The sequence below is a fragment of the Salarias fasciatus genome, chromosome 2 (assembly GCF_902148845.1).
Source record: "Salarias fasciatus chromosome 2, fSalaFa1.1, whole genome shotgun sequence".
Taxonomy (NCBI): Eukaryota; Metazoa; Chordata; class Actinopteri; order Blenniiformes; family Blenniidae; genus Salarias; species Salarias fasciatus.
This window is the reverse complement of record NC_043746.1, coordinates 24,972,560-24,995,863: the sequence shown is the minus strand read 5'-3', so window position 1 is coordinate 24,995,863 and position 23,304 is coordinate 24,972,560. Positions and strand designations below refer to the sequence as shown.

The window sequence follows — 23,304 nt, the reverse complement described above, 5'->3', positions numbered from 1 at the left end:
TTTGTGAATCGCTGTATTGATTTTTGGTGGTTTGTTGAGTTTGTTAAGTTGTCTTTGACCTTGGTTTGAGACTGTATCAGTGAAACAGACTGATGTATGAGAGCAGAGCGGGGAGCGAGAGGCGTCAGGGGGTGGTTATGGATGTGAGGCGGTGAGCGGACAGGACGTAACCTCTGTGAGTTTTACTTCCGTCCTTCACCTCGGAGCCAGCGGGGAGTCCGACTCTCTTCAGACGATCCCTCTGCAAACAGGCAGCTGCTCCTGTTTGTGTTTAGAAAGTCTTTAAATTACTCTCCGATGTCTCCGTCCGCCGTCTGATGGATGGAGAGCGACTCTCTGAGACCACCAGGGATCATTTACAGTGTTTACCGTCTGAGGTCCAGTCAGTGATTCACAGGAAAATAAACCATGTTCACTCTGAGTCACCGCCGAAGATCTCCCATGATGCTCAGCTGTAAATAGTAAATCTCCTCTTTCAGCAGCACTTCTTCTTCTCATACTGTAACTCTCAGAAAGTCTCTGGATCCATCTGCCACAGCAGGACAAACTAACCTCTCAAACTAACCCATCTTACTATCCAGTTTAACTTGGGTATTGTGTTAACCAACCCATCAAATTAACCCGCTGAGCAAGTTCTAACATGTTAAAATGATCCCATCTTACTAATACACTCAGTACATTAACTAACTCATCTAATTAACCAACTAGTCCAGTGTGAGCAACCCATCTCATGGGTACAACCAACCAAGCAAGTCTGTCTACCACATATGATTCACCCATGGAATGTGTCTAACTAACCCATATTATGTCAACTAACAAATGTGTTCAGTTAAATTAGAAAACTAAAACGTCAAATACTTATAATCCATCTAACTAACCTGTTAAACTTGTTGAACTGACCCATTTGAAGAATTTTTCTTATGCATGTAACTAAACCAACTAACCAGCAAATACATCTGGCCCATCTCATTTACCCATTTTTAGAGTTGAACATGTCTTACTAACCCATTTATCCCATCTGAGGAACGTCTGTTGGTTAGTTGGTTGCTAGTTCAGAAGACAGTTATGCAGGTAGGAAGGTAGGTAGGTTAGGCAAATCCAGGGAAATAGTTGTGTGTCTTCCTGTGTGGGTTGGTAAACCAAGTTTACCTCTGAAAGCAAAAATAAAAGTTCATGAAGTGGACCAAGCGGTGAACAGTCAACAGCGGAACACGTGACTCTCCAAATATTTAATCTGAAAAGGTTAAACTTCACAAAGCCAGCGAATTAAACGATCGACTGGAGCCACACCTTCCATTTCCTGAGTAAATGACAGGTTTCATACCTGCAGTCAACACGAGAAGCTTCAGATCAAAGCTCAAACATGCTGAGATCAGAGTTTCGTAGAAGCAGTTTCACAGTAGTTACTTTGAAGTTTAAAGACTAAGGTTGGGGAAAATTAAGCCACTTATTTCAAATAATTAGCTTGTTGGGATCATAAAAAGATTCCACAACCACAATGATGTTTGGATTTATAAACTTTTCGTTTACCTTTTAAAAACAATTGCATTATGCACTCATTTCAGATTTTTTTTTAAAGAACAGATCTTGTCATGACCCACATCCTCTTCTTGTGTTTATTTATGTTTTCTTTTATGTCACGTTCTTTAATGTGTGTCTCCGTACGAGTGTGTTTTTTTTCCCCTTATCGGTTGAAATCAGAGCTGTTGTAACACTGTGTGCTTCCACGGCAATGACGTAAAATACCTGCTGTAACACACACACACACACACACACACACACACACACACACACACACACACACACACACACACACACACACACACACACACACACACACACACACACACACACAGATAGCTGAAGCAGAACAAATGGAGATCAGCCAACTTCCTGACAGCAGAAGCCTAAAGAGGTGATAACTTTTGAGCCTGACACCTGCAGGAGGTGAGGGAGGGAGTTGTTGGATCCTGTAGTTTTAATGAGGAGTGCTCCACAGACTGGCTGGCAGCCCAGGAGACGCTGACACACACTCATACGGCATCTAAAAGAAAAAAATTATTTCTGGTTAAAAAGGAAAAAAAAAATCCCATCTCATTTACATAGTCCAAGTTTGGTTCACAGATTCTGGATCAGTGTGAAGTAAAATAAAAAGATCAGACTAGGCCAGGGTTAGATTTTGCAACTCTTAGTGAGATTTAAAGAGTCTAGACCTGTTTTAAACGCTCCATTTGGTTTAAACAAATGGGGCGTTTGTTGAAGAGGCTACGTGTGGTTTCAAGTTTCCAGAGAGAGTGTGAGGAGCCCAGGTTTAATCTCAGGGATTTAGGTGTAGTTTGTGTCTAACATAAAGGTTCTGGGTGTTATATAAAGAGACAGGGTCATGTTTAAAGACTCTGTGCTTTTTTGTCTTGGTCAAGGACAAAGGGTTTGGTTTTGTTTTAATTGATCTGGGTCTTGATAACACTGATCTCGTTGAGAAAAGCTGAACAGAGGAACAGTTGTCTTCACTGACTTCTACCTGTGAGAATTAACGGGTTACATTCTGACGGTCAGTTGGTAAACTGACTGGGACTATTTTCAGAGGTGGAAGATTACAGATGGGATGTCTCGCTGCATCTCAGAGTAGCGGAGGAACTAACTTCACTTTATATCTGTGTTCATCTATGATGCACACAGAGTAGCAGACATCAGCCTCATCTGTGGAAGTGCTTCAGGATCGACGCTGGCCGCTCCAGTGTTGGGAAAGCAATAGATTAGATGCACTGGTCAGTGTCGCTCGACCACTGACTGCAACATATTACTTTCCCAACACTGGACCTTGATCTAATGGATCGCTTGTGAGTTTGAAGTGACTGGTCTCAGTTGGAAATGCCCACAGTTTAGCTCCTTATTCAAGCTGTCCCTTATTGAATGCAGTCAGCTTGAAGGTGACAGCCTGTGTGCCATTTATCACGGTCAGCGGCTGAGGTCTGAAGATTTTACAGAGCTGTCACACTGGAACGGCGTGTAAGTTGTCCTTGAACTGTCACTTCTCTCCACCTCGGTGCTGAGCTCACTGTGACATGAGAAAACGCTGTCAGACTGCGGAGTTACAGGAACAACCCACTTCCGTACAACTGCTGGTCTGGAGAATGTCAGTATGCGGGACATGATCCACACTGGGTCAAATATGTGTTGTAAACAGTGTTTACGGCGTGGCTCCGGTCTGTAAATATGAGACCTGTAGGGACTCCATGCTTCGTAACGCCGCCGAGTATCATCCAGAGATTACTTGGTGTGGCGTGATAAAATAAAGAGGAGCGAGAGCAGATGTAACCCTGTGAAAGTCGCCGTTAAACTTTATGATGTGTTCCTGTGAACTGTAAATTTCTTTTTTACGATACTATCAAATAAAGAAGAAAAAACACACACACTTCACATTTACACATAAAACAAGAATCATGTGGGTCATATCTTATGCAATGAGGGATCCATTAGACACTAAACCTTTAGGTGGTACTTGATTAAAGTTGAATTGATTAGGGGCTTTGTAATCAGTTAATTGTAATTATTCATATTTTGACAATTTGATGCAAAAAGAAAGATTTTCTCATGCAAATGAAGAAGTTTCTAAATAAATGAAAATATAAATAGTCTCACATATAACTGTAGGAAGAACTTTAATGTTTCTGTGCCCTCGGATACAAGCTTAACATCCACATGATACCAAACTCTTGAATCGCTTCGGTATGATATAAATTGTTTGTTGCATGGTTTCCACACAGCCGTGCTCTTATCCACGTCGCTGCATTGGTATGATCAGCTGAGAAATACACAGAACTGCTAATTCCTTATTTCTATATTTCTACACTGTTTACTCTGGAGAGTAAAGATAAAGGACCATGAAATGCCTCTGTCTTTTTAATACATGACATAAGGTTACTTAAAAAAGAATGTGCGCGTGTGTGTGTGTGTGTGTGTTATCAAGGCACTCAGGCGACTGCTCGCTGTGTGATCCTGTTCATCTCAGATGATGAATCAGTGATGAGTACAGCGATCAATACTTAAAATCTTTGGCTCGATGCAGGAGAGTGCTGCATGTTTCTGTGCTGCTCTGAGCTGCAACTGTTAAACTGCTGCCACAGGATCATCACAGGCGGTGTGTTGTTGAACAGCTTTGTTTGTTCTCGCACTGAAGCGGCGTGCGTGAGTGAGGCTATTCTGTATGTTTATTCTCTGGCTCCTCGTGGTTCTTCTCAGGTCTGCTGACCCTCATCAGCCCTCTGGACTACGAGGTCTCCCACCACTACTTCCTGTCTGTGGAGGGCAGCCGCGGGAGGACGTCCGTCACCGACGTCACCACGGTGATGATCAACGTGACCGACGTCAACGACAACACGCCCACGTTCGGCCGCGGCGACTACAGCGCCCAGATCCCCGAAGACCTGACGCCCGGCAGCCTGGTGCTGAAGGTATATCCCCCCCCCACCCCACCCCACCCAGTCAGTCTGACTCCTGAATGCTTCTCTGACTAAAATCACATGTGGTGTTGTTTCTGACTGAAGCTCTCAGACTCTGAAGGGATCATTCACAGCTGCTCCAATCAGCTTGTCCAGCTCCACACACACACACACACACACACACACACACACACACACACACACACACACACACACACACAGTTCTGAAAGTCAAGGTTGCAGTAATTAGATTACTTTGTGATAAATACCTGAGTACAGACATACGGACACATTCATATATCACAGACAGTAAAACACAAGGAATCTGTTCAAGTCTAAATTAAATGTATTTTCAAGGAGGAATTTTAATGAAGGGCAAACCGCTGCGTTACTGTTACATACAGGATACACACACACACACACACACACACACACACACACACACAGCCTGTCAGCAGAGATAAGTCAGCAGTGTTCCAGCCCAGCAGCTCCATGATGAGTCTCTAATCTAGCAGGTTCATATCTGACATTTTTCTCTGTAATCTGCTTGGTTTCCGTGTCTTCATCCTGTGAACTGAGACGTGATGCTGTTAAACTGTCTTTAAATGAGATGAGCCGTGTTTGTGTCAGCACATGAAATTGAAGACGGTGCCGTTATAGATGAAAGACTGTTTCCAGTAGTTAGAATAGGAAAAAGAATAAATACTTTGAATAATTGATTAAATTAAAATTATTGCTTCCTATTGTTTTATTGTATTGAAATATTATAAACACAGCTCCTCTCCTGGTTCATGATCTCCAGCAGTGGATGAGAAGCTGTCACCTTCTGTGTATTGGCTGGATTGATTCGTCACACGGTCTGATCATGACCTCTGACCTCCTCCAGGTAACGGCCACCGATCAGGACGGCCCGGTGAACAACCTGCTGCGGTACTCCATCGCGAGCGGAGACCTCCAGCAGCAGTTCTCCATCCACCCTCGCAGCGGCGAGATCAGCGTCCGCACCAGCCTGGACAGAGAGGAAGTCAGTCTTCTGCTCAGACGACCTCTGACCCGACCTCAGACCGACCCCGAAGCTAACGTGAGCCTCCCTCCTCTGCAGGTCCCTCACTACTCTCTGACGGTGCAGGCGGCCGACGAAGGCGACCCCCCTCTGTCCTCTGCGGTCCTCGTCACCATCACCGTCGCCGACGTCAACGACAACCCGCCCATCTTCTCCCAGGTGGACCACAGCCTGCTGCTGCAGGTGAGTCCAGACGCCGGAGCAGAACACAGGAACATTCATATTTACTCACTTTTACTTCAGGAGGATTTAAAACTTACTCTGTTCAAAGGAGAAATCGAGTGTGTTGGAGCGTCTCCTGTAGGAAACTTGTGTTTGACCTGTGAGAGAGTGACTGCTCGCTCTGCGCTCACTGTGCAGAGATGAAATGAATGGTCTATAAATGTGCATTATTCAACAGGAACCAGGCAGTTTCTCACTATAAAGGTCTTAATGTGCGCTGAATATGAATTGTTAGGCCCTCCCGAGGCGAAGACACAGTGCGCTAACAGCTTCTGGACGCTCAGTGTGTTTATCTCTGTCACTCACAGCCTCACTCTCTGGAGCTGGCTGCAGGAATCTGAACGTGTTTCACGTGATGCGCATTGAAGTCACACACAGGTGGTGTGTTGTGTGTGTCGCCTGAGCGGCTTTTCAAATTAAAAACCACACGGTGTTTCATCCGTGATGCAAAATGAAACACACACACACGCACACACGCACACACACGTGTGCCTGTTGGCCTGTGTTCGAGGAACATCCTCTTTAAAAGCACCGCATCAACAAAAGGGGCCTGGAGGAGCCGGAGAGAAACGGCCTGCTCATCATAAATCAGCCAAGACGGGTCCTGAGAGGACACACTGTGAGGAAATTAATGCCAGAAATGTTTTAAAATACTCAGCTGAGGATTTCAGTGAAGAGTGCAGAGCATGCAGTCTTCACAGGCAATCTGAAATAAGATCTGAATTGTGTGTACATGAGAAACATGGTTTCTCCTGAAAAAAAAAAAGCACCTAGTTATTTGGTAAAGTTTCTGTAATGTGCAGATAGCTGTGTTATCGTAGAGTTGCTGAGATGCTATAGCTGAGCTGTCTGCATGCTTCAAACTGATGACGGATTTACTCATTAAGTTCAGCTGAAGATACATCAGTCAGTGGGAGGAAGATGCTCTATAATCCAGACATATTTCATGTTGCTTTCAGGAGGACTGAATTAGTTTGTGATTGATGAATCTCTCATTTAGGAGTTTCGTCAAACGGAACGCAACAGCTCTGGATAATGTTAATGCTGAAGCTACCTATGCAGAGAGGAAGACTGAGAGACAGCACCTCTACAGCGATTTCCACCTGTGATAAAAGAATATCTGTGTTCAGTTTTTGCAGTTTGTTCTTCTCCTGCATTAGTTTCACGCCTCAGTTTGACTTACTGTCTCTCCGTTCTCCGTCCATAAAAACACCGTTTTTATGAAGAGAACATCTGCTGTGGAGACAAATCAGCTTCTTGTTCGGCAGTGGTGAATCAGAGCGCGATGAACAGAGGCAGAGGAAGGAGACTTATTGTGTTTGTGAAAGAAAAGCTGTCATGAATCATTCTGCTAAAGTGCTGATGGCCTTTCTGAGATGACAGAAGTGTATGATGGGTACATATAAACATGCCCGCAACACCTTCCTGGCAACTTCAAAATGTTTCCCTTCCTTCAGGATGATAAGGAGATCAGGACCTGAGCAGAGAGATGAGCTGCAGGCAGAGCTCCACAGTGGGTCCTTAAGCAGCATGACTCCGCAGTGGTGTGCCACAGAGTTCTGTACTGGGGCCCCTCTAGCTCTGAGTTGAATTCTTTCTGTGTAAAGACAGTTTGTTGGGATTCATGCGATCGTTCACATTGAATCTGGGTAACTCCTGCCTGTCTCCCGCAGGAGGGCGAGGCGGTGGGCAGCGGCGTGCTGCAGCTGGTGGTGACGGACAGGGACACGCCCGCCAACGGCCCGCCCTTCTCCTTCTTCATCGTCAGCGGCAACGAGGACCGCCGCTTCCACGTGGATCAGGGAGGTCTGCTCTCTCTGTCTGCGCCTCTCCGGAGGAAGGTCAGGCCGCAGCATCGGCTCAAGATACAGGTGGGGGGGGCGCCACAGCGCACACACACACACACACACAAACACACACTGCACCTGCTGTTTTCTGTGGATTTCTCTGGATTTCATGTGCAATTTGTGCGTCTTTACTCAGGTGACGGACAGCGGACACCCTCCCCTCTCCTCCATCTGTGTGGTGAGCATCAACGTCACCGAGCAGAGCCGCTACCCGCCGTCTGTGGTGCCCCTGGAAGTCTTCATCACCACCTCCGGGGGGCTGTTTTCCCACCGGGTGGTGGGCCGGCTGCACGCCTCAGACCAGGACCTGCACGACGTGCTGAGCTACCAGCTGCTGTCGGAGAGCCCCGCGGGGAGGAGGTTCTCCGTCGACCCGGCGGACGGGAGGATCTGGGCCAACGACAACCTGCAGGAGGGCTTCTACTCGCTCAACGTCAGCGTGAGCGACGGCAAGTTCAGCGTGTCTACGGGGGTCAGGGTTCACGTGTGGGCGGCCGAGCAGCGGGTGCTGGACTCGGGGCTGACGCTGCAGCTGGCCGGCCTGTCCGCGGAGGAGTTCCTGGGCGATCACTGGAGGGGCCTGCAGCGCAGCCTGGGTCAGGCTCTGGGGGTCCCGCGCCAGGAGCTGCACCTGGCCGGGCTGCAGCAGCACCCCGACACCTCCGCCCTGGACGCCCTGCTGGTGTGGAGACCTGGGAGTGGAGCCATCCAATCACTGCCCACTCAGCGGATTGCAGGTGAGCTGTGCCACATGTCTCAGTGTTGCCGGTGTGTCCGATTATCGGTCCTTGACAGCTGATTTCTGTGTGTTACAGGCGTCATATCAGATCTGGAGGACTCTCTAGGCCTCAGTATCCTCAGGGTGAACCACAACGGCTGCCTGGGGAGCGGCTGTCCTCCACGCAGATGCAGGAACGCCGTGCGACTGTCGGGAGACAGTCTGAATCATTTCACCACAGCCAGAGCGGGTTACATCACACCGCTGCACACCTGGGAGAGCGTCTGCCCCTGTAATGGTAGGAGGACCTGTCAGCCGGCAGCGTGTGCGTTTTATCAGATTCGTCCGTCTTATTGGAGTAAAACGAGGGTGAAATAGTGTGTGAGCCATCAGAGAGCTGCTCTGATACCATTCAGTTTTATCTCCTCTCACTTCACACCAGCTTTTCTCTGACCTTCACTTCGTAACTTCATTGTTTGTTCACAGCTGCTCTGCAGATTTCAGGAGCTGAAAACAGGAAGTTAGTAACTTGACTCCCACGTTGTGTGCTATGCTAGACATAGCTCGCGCTCTCTTGTCTACCTGTAGGCGACGTTGACGGCGCTCAACCAGTATCCTCTCGATATTGTCTCAACTATTAACTGTAATGTAAAGCAACAAAGTAACAAGTCACATTTCCACCTCTTGTAAAGAGATTGTCTGTAAATCTCCGACATTTCTTCTGGCTGTGAACCCATCAGGACTGAATCTGCCCTCATTTAGCATCTGCAGCCTGCAGGACGTCTGAGCTGCTGGGCGAGGGCGCCTGTTTGGTCTGTGCGACGGCTGTTATCATTCCTGTGAGGATTAGTTCTGAGTCTGTGAAGGTCTGTGTGGGACAGACTCTTCTCTACCCGTTTGGAGTGTTTTCCACCATCACAGAGACCCAAAGCCCGAGGGTTAGACTTTTATCACACTCGTCTGTCTGATGCTCAGAGGTCAGCAGCCACGGAATAATCCTTACGAACAGAAGTATCTAAAACAACAGAAGAGACGAACAGTTTGTTCCCAGATCTGCAGATTTCTCTCATCCTCGATTCAAATCTTAAAGATCATCATTTCAAACATCCACGCATTTCTCTGCAGCACACTTCAAACTGGGTAAAGACAAAGACAATTACCAACGGGATTACCATTGATTTTATCTTTGACATCACACAAACACTAGAAAAGATAATTTATCACAATGTTCACAAACATTTCTCACTTTATAGGTCATAAAAAGATGAAAGATGCATTTCTAACAGGTTTATAACAATAAATGCCCTAAAGATTGTCTTATTTACTTTACTTGTTGTGGCAAAGTTTTCTTGCAAATGGATACAATCGGAATACAGTCCAAATAAAGATGAGACAAGACAAAGTCCAAAGTTTATTGAAAAACACTCCCAATGACTGTAGTTTTTCACCAGTGTCATCGTCTGAACAATCTGCACAGCACCTGCTTTTACCCAAAAATCATTCTGACGAGAGCTGCTACTGAAATGAGCACACACACACACACACACACACACACACACACACACACACACACACACACACACACACACACACACACACACACACACACACACACGGTTTAATTAGTCCACGTTCTCCAGATCTTTATTTAAACTAACAAACAGCAAGAGCGTCTCCTCTGAGAAGCGCTGACTCAGCAGCTTGTTTTCATGTCCGAATTTGCAGATTGGAAAATCGTCGATGCAGCCCACAGCAGTGATTACAGTTACAGCATGTTAGTTTCTAAGCTGAATTATTTATTCCTCCTGCGTAAACAGTCTCTGTATTATCAGGAAAGCAGGAGCAAGAGGCTGAAATTTACTTCTGAAGAAAGCAGGGGAAGTTCCCTCATGAATTACTGCAGTTTAAAGTAACTAGTTACATTTTAAAGGAGGCATTCCTCTGTAAAGTTCAGTCTTAATAATATTCACATGGCTGTATGGTCCACAGAGAGACAGCAGCTGTGCAGCTTGTCCTACAACTTTCAGGTTGTTTCTACAGTGATTTTTTTTTTGTTTTTTTTGTTTTTTGTTTCTATCAGTGAGAAAGATCAAACAAATGTGTTTTTTTTCTGCTCTTTGGTCCGATGTGAGATCAGACATTGCGTCTAGTTTATGGTGTGTTTCATCTCCACGGGAGCTGTCACTACAGCTTCCACGCACAGGTGGAAAATCGGAGCGGATCAAATAAAAAGTGCATCTGTAACCCAGCCGAGTGACGCCAGTGTGAATGAAACGCTCTTTTATCCACACATGGTTGGACACGGTTTGCCAAGTACTGACCTAAACGTGCCTCCATGTAGCCTGTGCAGGTGAATACAGAGTGAATCCTCTGTTCAGGCATGTCCTGTGAAGTCTGAAGCTCTATTATTTTTATACCAAACCATCAATGCGGACAAATCCATGTTTTTCTGTGGTAATTAGCTGCACAGTTCAAAAAGGGCATCTTAGTTTCTCCCATTTTCCTTTAATTTCTTCTCACTTCTGACCTCAAGTGACTGAAAACTCGAACTTTACTGTTTCAGAGAAGTTTGCGTTCAGTCTGCAACATTTTGAGAATGATTGTTGTACGCAGACAAATGCAAGAAATGCTGAAATCTCTGTAGTTTGCAGGTCAGGCCACTAGTTGGTGCTGTTTTATGCATTACAAGCAGTCATACAGAGACATCTCCGCATATGCAGATGATGGTGTAGTAACACAGTGAGACGGTCATGAGTTGGAAGGATGCTGTTCCATAACGGTGCCTCTCTTCCTGCTGTCTGTGTTTCAGAGTCGGCCATCAGGTTGGAGGCCTCATCGTACCTCAGGTATCTTCACGGGATGGATGAGGACACCCAGAGCTTCAACCTCTCCCTGAGCTTCAAGACCTTCCAGCAGAACGGCCTCATCGTGTCCACCAACAGCAGCAAAGACTGGGGAGCCTTACAGGTACTCAAAAGTCCCAGCTGACCTCCAACGCAGCGTGTTTCTGACCGGGTCGGAGGTCAGAGTGGGATTCATCACTGCCATCACCGCCCGTCTGATCCTCTTACTGTCGTTTCACACACGTTTGGCAGCCGACTGATACAATCTGAGAACAGCTAATTCAATCGAACCGTGTCGTGGAGATAACGCCGACAGGCAGAGATGAGTCTCATCCCAAACACCGCGCCGACGGAAATGTCAGCGTTTCCTCGTGCGGTGTCATCAGAGCGGCTGTCAGGTTTCTGTCTGACAGCCTGTGTGTGCTGACACACATTCACACACTTTGTGAGTTCACGCCGCCCCTCCAGCCGCCGTCGAGCATTTCCTTTCTCTGGTAGGAATGGAATCTAAACACACAATTTTAGAAAGGAATTCTTTTGAGTTGTGATGGCAGATTGTTTCTGCTTTATTTTAAACAGCTCAGGGTCTTGGATCTCATTTACACAACTTTTCAAGTCAAAGCATCCTTTTAGCATTGTTGTTTCAGGAAATTTTCATTTCCTGAACATTTTGAAACGGTGTCCGTTTATGGTAACCACAGAAAAGACGATTTTAGATCACAAGTGGCTCTGTTTGTGTTTGTCATTAAAAAACACACAACAATAAGCTATACATAAGCAATGTTGTAGCAATGTCTACTGATCATGTAAAGAAGAACTGTTGACTACATTTGCAGTAGCAGCATTTCAGAAATGTGTTTACATGGAAACGGAGTCAGGGCGTTTTAAAAAACCTGCACTTTGGGAGTTGTCAAAAAAATTGCGTTTTTCAGTTCCAGTTGCGCCAAAAATTTTCACTTAAATGCCACTGCGGCATCTGATCCCTGAATCTTTCACTTTAAACTCTTTATCTCAATAAATAATATCAGTTTATTGATTGATGTAGACATGAGATCAGTAGATGGGAGTATTTCTCCTCAGCCTCTGATCTGATTAGCTCCTACTCATCACAGTTTGGTTCAGATTCCCAGACATTCCCGGTCAGCTCGTGGATGACCTTTCACCCCAGCACGTGCGTCGCACGTACGGGCCTTTTCCCACCGCGGCGCCGTCTGCAGGCTTTACTGACAGGTTTGTATCGGCAGGTTCCTGTAGGACCGTCGAGGGAGCCGCAGCCTCTTCTGTTCCACATTACTGAAAGAGAATAATGAATCGAAGTGACATGAATAATTCTAGGAACACGAAATGGAAAAAAAAAAAAAAAGAAGAAAATCGTCTTGATATGGACGTGAGCGGCTCCCCTCGCGGGCTCGTCTCGTTTGTGTGACACCCGAGCGTTCTCGGGCTGAATATACAATCAGAAGTGGCGTTCAAGTCTCTCGTCAGGCTTCCTCGCAGATCTGGGCTCGCGTCCCCACCTCGTTCATCGCGAGCTGAAGCTGCTTCAAAAGGAATTTCTGAACGTGGTCATCTGAGAGGACTTTCTGATGACTGCGGAGAAACTTCCCGGAGAGACATGGCGCCGTTTGTACGCTCCGTTCCCCCCCCCCCGAGACGCCTGTGGATTCCTGTAGCCGTCAAAGCTCATCAGCGTGTGGCGAACAGAGAAAACGGCCAGAGAAACGCCGGCTGAGATGGAGCAGAGGGTAAATCCGAACCCTGCAGCCACATGTTGTCCCGCTCCAACTCTCTGTCACACATCCACAGTTTATCAGTCTAAACCTAAACTTGCTTTTCCCACATGCAGCCGTTTCAATCAATTTTTTCTGCCTCTTTCTAAACTTTTTCACATCGTTTGCCAGCTTTGAGACGTCTCAGTCTTTTTTTCTTTTTCTTTTTCACAGTTCCAGGAAGTTTTGGACTTTACAACTTTTATAATTTTTTTTAAAGTTTTAATGTGTTCCCGACCGTTTTGGGCTGTTTCTAAACGTTTCCGGCCCGCTTCCCTCCTGCCCCGCAGCCTCTTTGTGTAGCTGCTGTGTGATTTATGGAGGCGGAGATGCCGTGCAGCGTCGGTCTCGGGGGGATTTGAACTCTGCTCGCGCTGCAGCGGCTCTGCTGATCCTGTAAAATCTTCAGAGCGCGTTTCATCTCTTCAAATATCCGACATTCATCATGCACAAGTCCCCCAGATTACAAAAAAACACAAGCTGCACCATCACTTCTGCTTCCTCCGCCGCCGTCGGCTGTATTTCTGTGAAGGTTTTTCGTGAACACAGGAATAAACAGGAGTCGATCGGAGCAGCCTGTTGTCAGCATTTACACATGAGTTAATCTGAAGGTGCCTTGCTGTTAGTGCAGCAACTCAGTGACTGAAAAATCTATCAGAGGAGGAAGAGGAAATATGAGGAGCGGTGAGGAGCTCTCACACACTATTAAAGTCCAAACAAAGAGAAAGTGACGGCTGAGCAGCGATTAAAGAAACACAAACACGTACCTCTCAATAATTCATGGAGGGGTCCAGCGCTCGGGAGTTTGTTTATCTCGCTTTTTATCAAACGAGGGAATAAAACACGGAGAAAACATGAAGTGGGCAAAGCTGCCGCCTCCTGAGAACGCTGAGCCAGCGCAACATAATCAGAGGTTCAGCAACGCGGCAACGCCGCGCTCAGTGACAACTACAGCAACTTCTGCAAAGCTGCAACATGTGTAACAGCAGCACGAACTCTGGGAGGCTCAGCAGCATCACAGGCAACACAGCAACAACACAGCATGGCAACAAGGGTGACATGGCATCCCGAGCAACACACAAATTCAGCAACAATGCAAAACCAGCACCATCTATAACAACGCTGTTTAGCAATATGGCAACACAACAACAACTCAGCATGGGAACAACAGCACCAGTTTTGTTGTTTTGTGTTTCTGTCTTGTGAAGCTTTTTGTTCCTGAGCTCCTGATTGGTCGGTTTGATCATGACTGGGCGTGTCTTCTTTCCTCAGCTGACCAATGGAGCGCTGAGCTTCTCCTTCACCTGCGGGGGCGGAGCCCCGGGCTCGCTGCTCGTCCCCTCCGCCCACCTGTCGGACGGCCGCTGGCACCGCGTCCTGCTGGAGGTCGGTGCCTCGTCACTCCGGCTGACGGCGGACGGCCTGCCTGCCGCCGCCGCCGCCCTCGCCGTGCCCTGCCGCATGCTGCGCTCCCATGGTGCTCTGCTGTTCGCCTCCCCCGACTCCGCCCACCATCCACACGGGTTCACCGGCTGTCTGGAGCACCTGGAGCTCAATGGGAGGCCAATCGCCGTGGGAGACAGCTCAGAGTGGGCGGGGCCAGGAAGCAGGAGGGTGTTCGGGGTGTACCAGTGCTGCGGAGGGGGCGGAGCCTGTGACAGCGCCCCCTGTCTGAATGGAGGGACCTGCGAGGAGGATGCAGCCGGAGGTGAGCCACTGGAAATCTATTTATTTATTGTTTTAAACAAATTCTAAAACAAAGAATTACTTTTGAATGAAATTAGCAAAATAAAAGTCCATGTTAATTTCGCTGTAAATGTAAAGTCAGAATTTAGAGAATGACCTTTGAGAATAAAGTTAGTAATTGTGGATTAAAGGTGCTGTAGGCAGGATTCCGCATCTCTGCCATCTTGCTTAGGGTTACCTAAGCAAGATGGCGATTTGAAACCCAGCACAGCCAATCCTGTCCTGTTTTCTCTGACATCATGCCCTTACGCAAGTTAAGCCCCTCCCACAAGAACGTGCGACGACTGCCCCTCGACCAATCACGGTTAGAGCCTCATGGGCTCTTCTGATTGGTCAAAGATACCTGGAGCTGTCGAGATTCCTTTTCAGCTCAGAACAGAGACAGATGGAAACACTGCGCCCTCGCAGTAGTGCAATTATGCTACACTTGTAAAGGATTATCAATGGATACTCTAACATTTAATCCAAAGAAAACACAGAAAAAATAGCAATGACTAGCAAAATCCTGCCAACAGCACCTTTAAATTTGAGATATTGACTGTAGTGGATGTACACAAATGTATCCATTCAGCTTCGACACTCCTCCATTCAGCTTTCTGATTTTAGAGCAGGTGATGGCAGGTCACTTGTCCTTTACAGATTATACATGAAAAATGTAGTTTTTGTATAATCTGAAGGGCAGGACACCCGCCTGGACGCGAGCGCCTGTCGCTCTCAGGCCGCTGCTTTCTGAACTCGTCCTCATGCTGTGGCCATGCCGACGAGCTTCAGGTTATCGGCCATGTGACGGACGTGCACGAGCGGACGGCAGATAACAGAGCGATGCTCCCGTTTCAGCTTTGTGTGGCGGTGTGACTCGTTTTCAACAGGCGATAAGCACGACTGCATGCACACCGATAACAGTGTGTGTGTGTGTGTGTGTGTGTGTGTGTGTGTGTGTGTGTGTGTGTGTGTGTGTGAGTGAGTTATCATAAATATTTCTTTTCCACCACTTATATTCATCGTGCTGTGCAAACATTTCACTGAAGTTGCAGAAAGCTGCAACAAACGTTATATTTTCCCTCAGATTAGAATAAATACTAAATGTTTACTGTGTCTGTTTCCGAGGAAAAACTGTACAACGGAATACAGAGGGACCAGAAAACAGACATGGAACAGTGGGGAAATTCAAAAATGGATGTCTTTATCTAAACATTGAAACGTTTTACTGTTTGTAGGGAGAAATCTGTTACCAAAGACACATTATATGGATGTTCTCAACACTGGAAAAAAATATGGGCTCAAGTGGGATAATAGCCGCTTTTCAATTAACTGTACACAACAATGGCATTTGGAGAAGCTGAAAACATTTTGACATAACAAGACTCCCAAGATGGAACTTTTTGAAAACAGTGTGTCTCCGTCTCTGTGCAAACTGGGAAAGAAATGTAATTTTTTAAAAACCCTGCCACATCGCGGCAACAATAATGATTTGTGTTAAGTTTTCATTTTTAGCCTTTTTTTAAAATGATTAAAATGATGAAATGATATCACTGATGGCTTTAGTTGGGGTTGGGGTTGGTGTGTACTTGATATCATTACTGCACATTTCCTCATTGAAGAGGAAGGAGGATCCCTCATGTGATCTCTGGCGACCTCGGAGGAGGTCCTGGACCTTAGGTTGGGAGCCCTAGGCCTGAACAAACAGAACATTGTGATTTCTTTTTGCGTTTCCGTGGACACTGTTGGTCCCTGGTGCTGTGATGATATCTGCTGGACACAGAGCTTCTGCTCACACTGTGACCGTCTGATAGCTGCAGGCCGCTGCCCTCTGCGGAATCAGACCGGTGTTCAGGAGAAGCTGCTGGCCGGGTCACCGTCCGTGTCGAACCCTCGCCGATTATCCCCCGCCCGCTGGGGAACCGGCTCTAATCTCTGGGTGTGTTTGTTTTACTGTGCAGTGCCGCACTGCAGCTGTGTGGGACTCCATCACGGCGCCCGCTGCGAACTCACCGACAACCCCTGCGCCTCCCAGCCCTGCCCTGACCACAGGGTGTGTGTCCCCAAAGCCCAGGGCTACCAGTGCAACTGCACCGAGGACCGGGCTGACGCAAGGTACACACACACACTCACACACACACATACACACACACACACACACTGCAAGTTCAGCTGCTCACACGTCACTTTCACTTTTTAGTTCATTCACACAAACATTTCAACAAATGAGCACAAACATGAGCAGATGTCACAAGTGCCGCAGTCAGACTGACTGATGAGTCTCTCGCTCACACACACACACACTGCCTTGTGTTTTTCATACTGCACTGACGGCCTTCAAACTAATCTACATTACACATGAGGTCCTCCCGGACTGTGACGAACGGCTCCCTGTCCGTTTCGGGCCCGCACTGAGAAATGAGTGCGTGGTAATAGTGCGGGTTCGCACACTGACTTGTAAAACATGCAGGCGTCTTGTAATCAGCACAGCGGACAGCTCCGCCTCGCAGCAGCAGCGTTTATAAGCCCTCCCGTCCACACGCCGCCGAATATAAATGATGGGTCCGGACTCCCGGCGTGTGTTAATGAAGGACTTCCTCCCTGCGTATGGCAGCGCGGGACTCGAACACTGGAGGAGTGAGTGGCTGAGCGGCATCGAGCCGTTCAGCTAAATGAGAGGCTTTTATCAGCGGGAGCGCTGCGCCAGCCAGTCCTCAGGGCTCCGTCTGGTGTCTGCGTCTGAGAGACGGAGGACCGCTGTCAAGCTTTTAGTGTGAACAGCCAAACGTAAACATCAGTCCCAGCCAACACACACACACACACACACACACACACACACACACACACACACACACACACACACACACGCACGCACGCACGCACGCACACACTTTAAACTTAAGTCTGCAGACAAACCAAGGTTTACGGCGTGGAAGCTGATGCTCACAATCTTGTCAATTTATTTATTGCAGTATGATGTGTATTGATGCTGCATGTGCAGCACAAATATCATGCAATGCGATCCACACAACATGCAGATCAATAAAATACAGTACTGGATGAGGTGATAATGTACAATACATGCAATATGATGTGTCTGATACATGTGATACATACAGCATGTTCTGCGGTGGTGCTGTAGCAGCATTCTGCTGCCATACAGTGACATCTAGTGGTGTCAGACGGTACACATTGTTTATTTACATTTTTGTGCTTGATCAGTGCCCAAATATGGTAAAAAAAAAAACAACTTATTGTCCAGAAAACATGATAATTTAACACATTCCAATGTGATAACCTGAAAGTAAACTTTCCATTCATGTGCTACGCAGTGTAATTCACTGCGGTGTAATTCAGTCTCATCCAATTCTTAAGCAGTGTTTTGTTGCGTATTAATGTGAAGCATTGCAAAGTCCAACGAAACACGGTTCAACAGAATCAAACCGTCACACAGAACAACACAAAGGTCTGTCAGGAAACAGTGATTCCAGACTGGTCTAGCGGTTGTTTGTTTGTGAGTGAGCCCGCTGTGTGTTCCATCGTCAGCTTGCTGATTTCGCCTCGCTCGTGCTCACGGCATCATAATAAGGCCATAAACGCAGAATCCCACACGTCTGCTGTTTTTAATGCGTGTCAGCGGCCGTGGGCGGCGGAGCATTAGCCGATTAGCATTAGTATTCTCTCTGAAACCCAGCGGAGGCTCGGAGCAGCGGAACTCCAAAAACAAACCAAGCGAAGCCGGAACAAATGAGGATTTACACACATACAAACACACAAACGACAAACAGCTGGAACGTGTCTGACTGACTGAACCTCTTTACTCTTTCAGCTGCCACAATGAGATCGAGCCGTGTTCCCCCGGCACGTGCCCCGCGGGGTTCAACTGTCGCGCCGCTGACGGCTCCATCCACTGCGACCCGCTGCCTCAGGTCAGTCCCACATGTGGAGCTTCCTGTCCTCACAGGAAGTCAAAACCCTTTGAACGTGAGTATGGTCAGTAATCACATTACTCACTCAAACCGTACCGTCGCGTGACGATGCGTTTCAGGTGTCTCAGACTTTCGGCCACGTGGAGGTGATGGAGATCGGCGCCGGCGTGCTCGGCCTGCTCTTCCTGGTTGGAATGTTTGTTTGCGTGAGGAAACGATATGTCCAGCAGAAGAAGAAGAAGCCCATCTGCGTCCAGGACTCCAACGGGTACGAGCCTCAGACGCGCCCGTGTTTTGTTTTTTTTTTCGTGTGTGTGTGTGTGTGTGTGCGTGTGAGGAAATGACACACTTTAATCTGCTGAACTGACTAATGTTAAACAAAGTGAGTCATGCTGTAAGAGTTGAGCGTTGCAGCGAGCCGTCAGGATCAGGGTGTGAAGACCTCCATGTTCTTCTCTTCCTCTTAAAGGACATTTCCAGACTTGAGGCTGTGGCGTGTGAGTAATCAGATTACTCTGACCCCGCTCTGCTCTCTCAGGTATTTCCCTCCCAGCCTGACGAAGAGCATGAAGGACGGCTCTCTGGAGGGAAGCCCCATCGAGATGAGCTCCCTGGCGGGCGTCAACGACCTGGACCACACCCCCTTCCGGTCGCTGCGGCCCCGGAGCTACGTGGGCTCCCCGGGGGGCCGCAGCCCCAAGACGCAGGGGCCCGTGGTGTGCAGCGTGGCCCCCAACCTCCCCGCCAGGCCGCCGTCCAGCTCAGACAACGACTCCATCAGGAAGGGCCACTGGGACAGGGAGTACGAAGGTGAGTGGAGCTGCGGTTCGATTCCCACAGAAACTTCCAGGAATCTGCTTTAATCTTTTAGAATAAAAGGTCGACTGGGTTTCCCAGCTGTGCAGAAAGTGTTGAAGTATCATTACAAAACACTGTGATATCTCATTTCTTATCCGAAAACATGAAGTGAGGTGAGGACGAAGCCTCCTCCCCCTCAGGTTCAGCACCTCTAAAGCTCCGTCATGCGGTGGGTTGATGAATGATGAGCAGCAGTTCACCCTGAAGGTCGTCTCTGCTCCGCCTCCGAACGCAGACGGAGCGGGATCAGCGCTTCAGTCGACGCTGAGCTCCCTCCTCAAACCCACACAGGCTTTACCTGAACACAGCTCCTCCGACTCCAAAACACACTTCAAAACAGCCCGTACACACACAAACACACACACACACACACACACACACACACACACACACACACACACACACACCCCGAGCCTTTAATCTGCCACACTGTACCCTCACTGAAACACACAGCGGGGAGATGATGCTCTGTCAGTCCAAATGAAACGTTCCTCCTTCAGTTCGTGGAGGAAATATCCAGAAGATACAGTCTCACGCACACGAAGAGGAGAGTGTGTTACCTCTGTTCTGTGTCAGTGGAACAATGTTCTGTACCGTTTATGACCAAAACAGACATTTTCATGATTTACCACCAGTCAGATTTGTCTGGAACAGAATATGTTAATCATCTGGAACAAAGAAGACGACATCTTATTATCCACAGAAACTGAGGCTAAAGTATCAGGCTACAGTTCAGATATTGACACTTTCAGCTTCTGTAGTATTTTTTATTATTATTATTCTTTTTGAGATTTTTCCTGTTCTTTTCATGAATATTCCAGCTTTGGATGTTTTTTACATCTGGGCTTTTTTTTAAGCCAGTATTTATATATTTCTATCAGCCGTGCTGCTAATGGAGCAGCAGTTTGAACTGTATTAGCAAAAGGAAAAAGAAAAAAAAGAGGCAGTTTTTCGTCTTTCCTATTTTTTTGTATATTTTCCTTCATTTCCTTTATGACTTTTTCTTGTTTTCTCCCCTTTTCCGCTTTTATGATTTTTCTCTTTTTTCTTCTTAGTTTTTTCTGTCATTTCATTTCCTTTTTTCTTCTTTTCCACCTTTTTCTTCGTATTTCTGGAGCAATTTTGACTATTTTTTCTTTTGTATTTTGTTTCTTTTAACTCTGGCAGTTTGAGATTGATTTTCTTTCTGACAGCCTTGTGGAGCTGCAGGTTCAAGACTCCTGAACTGAACCAAGTCCTTTACTTATCGCTAAGTTCGGATGCTAATGAGGGTTAGCCTCCGAGCTGGCAGAGTTTCCTGTTGCGTTTGCTAGCCGTTGCTAGCTGGTCTGGGTAACGGTGTGCGATGTGTGTGTTCTGTGTGTCCAGTCTACCCCGCCGATCCAGATTACTACGGCCGCCCCAGCGCGCAGGAGTTCCCTCAGTTCGACATCGTGGAGGACACCTACTCCACCGCCACCGTGGACTCCAGGAGGAGCTCCCGCTTCGGCGGCTTCCCCTTCCCGCTGGAGCGCTGCGACCGCCGCGCGCCGCTGCCGCCCTGCTACAGCAACCAGAACCTGGACGACTTCCTGGGCCCGGACGGGCTGCCCCTCCCCCGCTCGCAGTGCCCCAACGAGTACACGGCCATCAGCTACTACCCCAGCCAGCACGCCCGCAGCCTGGACAACGTGTCGGCCGGCTACAAGCGCCTCAGCATGCGCCTGAGCGTCGCCATGCCGTCCTACGCCGAGCAGGCGGAGCCGCGCCCGCCGCCGTCCGGCAACGTGGCGCAGCCGCAGACCCGCCCCGCCGGGCCCAACGCCCGCGGCTACGACGGCTCCAGCATGGTGGAGAGCGACTACGGCAGCTGCGAGGAGGTCATGTTCTGAACCGGGAGACCCGCCTCCTCCACGGCGCTCGCCGTTACGTCTTAATGGACCAATCGGACGCCGTCTGTCTGGACGGGCGACGCCCACCTGACGGAAAGATGGCTTCACCTGAAGGTATTAGAGTGACACGGATGGGTGGAGACGGAGTCGGACACTCACTGATACACATATTCACACTTCCAGGCCTCATCAGGACTGATGCGATGCGTTCAGGGACTGAAGGGAACCCGTGTTTCACTCAGTTTCAGACGACGCTCCTCCGATCTTTACGTCCAGTTTTCAGTCCGATTTCACTCCACTTGTTTTGCACTTGATTCTTTCTCTTTGTGGACATTTCAGAACTGATTTTTTTTTTTTTAAATTACTTTTGCACTAATTTCAAAGTCATTTTATCGCTTCACACCACTTTTGACTAGTTTCAGAGTGGAGTTGTTCTTTTTTTCACAGACTTTAGACCTGTTTGAGCCCTATTTTGTTTGGACTTTTTACGTCAGTCAGACCGTCTTTGACCTGTTTGGGACTGGTTTTAATTCATCCACAGCAAACAGGTTTAACAAGCTGCAGCTCTTTCATCAGAAAAACAGGACTGTTGTGTGTTTTTTTTTTTTTTTTTTTTTTTTTTTGTTTTTTTCTGACAGGCCCCGTTTACACGTTTTCAAGTTAAAACACAAAACTCGTAAACAAAAGTTTACATGAAAACAATGTTCGGAGCCACTGAAAGCTCAAGTTTTTGAAAAATGCTCCATTATTTTCAGCCTTTCTCCCGTTTCCATAAACGGACGTCATCTTCAAAATCTTGCAAGTGTGAAACTTTTCTGAAATAAAAACACAAAAATGACGCATCTCCATGTAAACGTCATGTAAACGGGGCCTAAAACAAGCCTGACTGAAGCCGGAGCTCCCGAACCGAGCGAATTCGAGAAAATCAGCTTTCAGCTCCTCGTGAAACTCAACGGTTCGGCCTTTGCGTCTGTAGATTTGATGACTATTTAATGTGTTGATTTGTGATAAATGTGGTTCATTGTCCGCAGCGTGTTGTAGATTGTTTTTTTTTCTCTCTAAAGAAATTAGCTTAAAAAAAAATTCTGTCATCATTTGAGAGCTCAGCTCTTGTTCCTCCTGTAAATGATGCCATCATTTCATTCATAAGAACGGAGCTTTTTACAGGTTACAAACCTGAAGATGACTGGTTAAAGGAAATCATTGATTTCCACAGTTTGAAGCGTTTATCAGCCAAATGACGGGATGTGAAAACTTCCTGTCACATACAGTGATGTTAATATGATATTATAATAGTTCTAAATACAAAAATGGAACTTTATATTGTATGAAAAAAATTGTTGAATAAATAAAAATAATTTTACATTTTTAAAGAATTTGGTTATGATTTTAAAATTTAACATTTGAGAATCTGTTTAAATAAATCATGACTAGGTTCAAAACTGTTAAAAACCCTGATTTCTTGTAAATAAAAACGAAATTAAATAAAAATGTTTAATAAGATCTAGAATTCCTGAGAAAATTCATAAATCTCAGCAGATTTTATTCAAACTCCCTGACGAGTTGTGACTGGGTTTGTTGTGTTCGTGCGCCCGTGTTGTGTTGTGTTGTGTTGTGTTGTGTTGTGTTGTGTTGTACATACGGATTGTGTCGATCCTGAGCGTGTTTATGTGGATAAAGTTTATTTTTGTACCGTGTGGCTCCGTGTTGTGTCTCGGCGAGAGACGTGACGACTGTGTTTCCTCTGAGAAGTTGAATAAAGGTCGGATCTGACGGCTGCGGCTCCTTCTTTTGGTGGTGGGGAAGTGGGGGGGTTGAAACTCCTCGGCGGGAGACGAGGATCAGTGGAACCATCGGAGCGTGCTCAGACTGTCACTGTCAGGCTGATTCCAGGGAATTTCTGCCGTCCAGCTGTGAGAAACAGATTACAGGAGACGCTCCGAGTATCATTTGCAGATTCAGACGGGATCATCATTTGGCTGTTTTTCCTCACAGATTCCTCGGATTAGACTCTAAT

General features: G+C 47.1%; 1 protein-coding gene across 1 annotated transcript in view; it reads left to right on the top strand.

Annotated features, from left to right (window-relative positions):
- Positions 1-21,878, top strand: part of fat2 (FAT atypical cadherin 2) — a 59,893-nt gene extending 38,015 nt beyond the window's left edge. Inside the window, exons 18-30 of the mRNA XM_030101883.1 lie at positions 4,243-4,454; positions 5,329-5,466; positions 5,545-5,688; positions 7,401-7,598; positions 7,711-8,311; positions 8,390-8,590; positions 11,102-11,259; positions 14,177-14,612; positions 16,591-16,744; positions 18,459-18,558; positions 18,678-18,826; positions 19,097-19,368; positions 20,785-21,878. Coding sequence (XP_029957743.1) covers positions 4,243-4,454; positions 5,329-5,466; positions 5,545-5,688; positions 7,401-7,598; positions 7,711-8,311; positions 8,390-8,590; positions 11,102-11,259; positions 14,177-14,612; positions 16,591-16,744; positions 18,459-18,558; positions 18,678-18,826; positions 19,097-19,368; positions 20,785-21,287 — 3,266 coding nt within the window. The 3' untranslated portion in view covers positions 21,288-21,878. The remainder of the gene's footprint in view (positions 1-4,242; positions 4,455-5,328; positions 5,467-5,544; positions 5,689-7,400; positions 7,599-7,710; positions 8,312-8,389; positions 8,591-11,101; positions 11,260-14,176; positions 14,613-16,590; positions 16,745-18,458; positions 18,559-18,677; positions 18,827-19,096; positions 19,369-20,784) is intronic.
- The last annotated feature ends 1,426 nt before the right edge of the window (positions 21,879-23,304 follow it).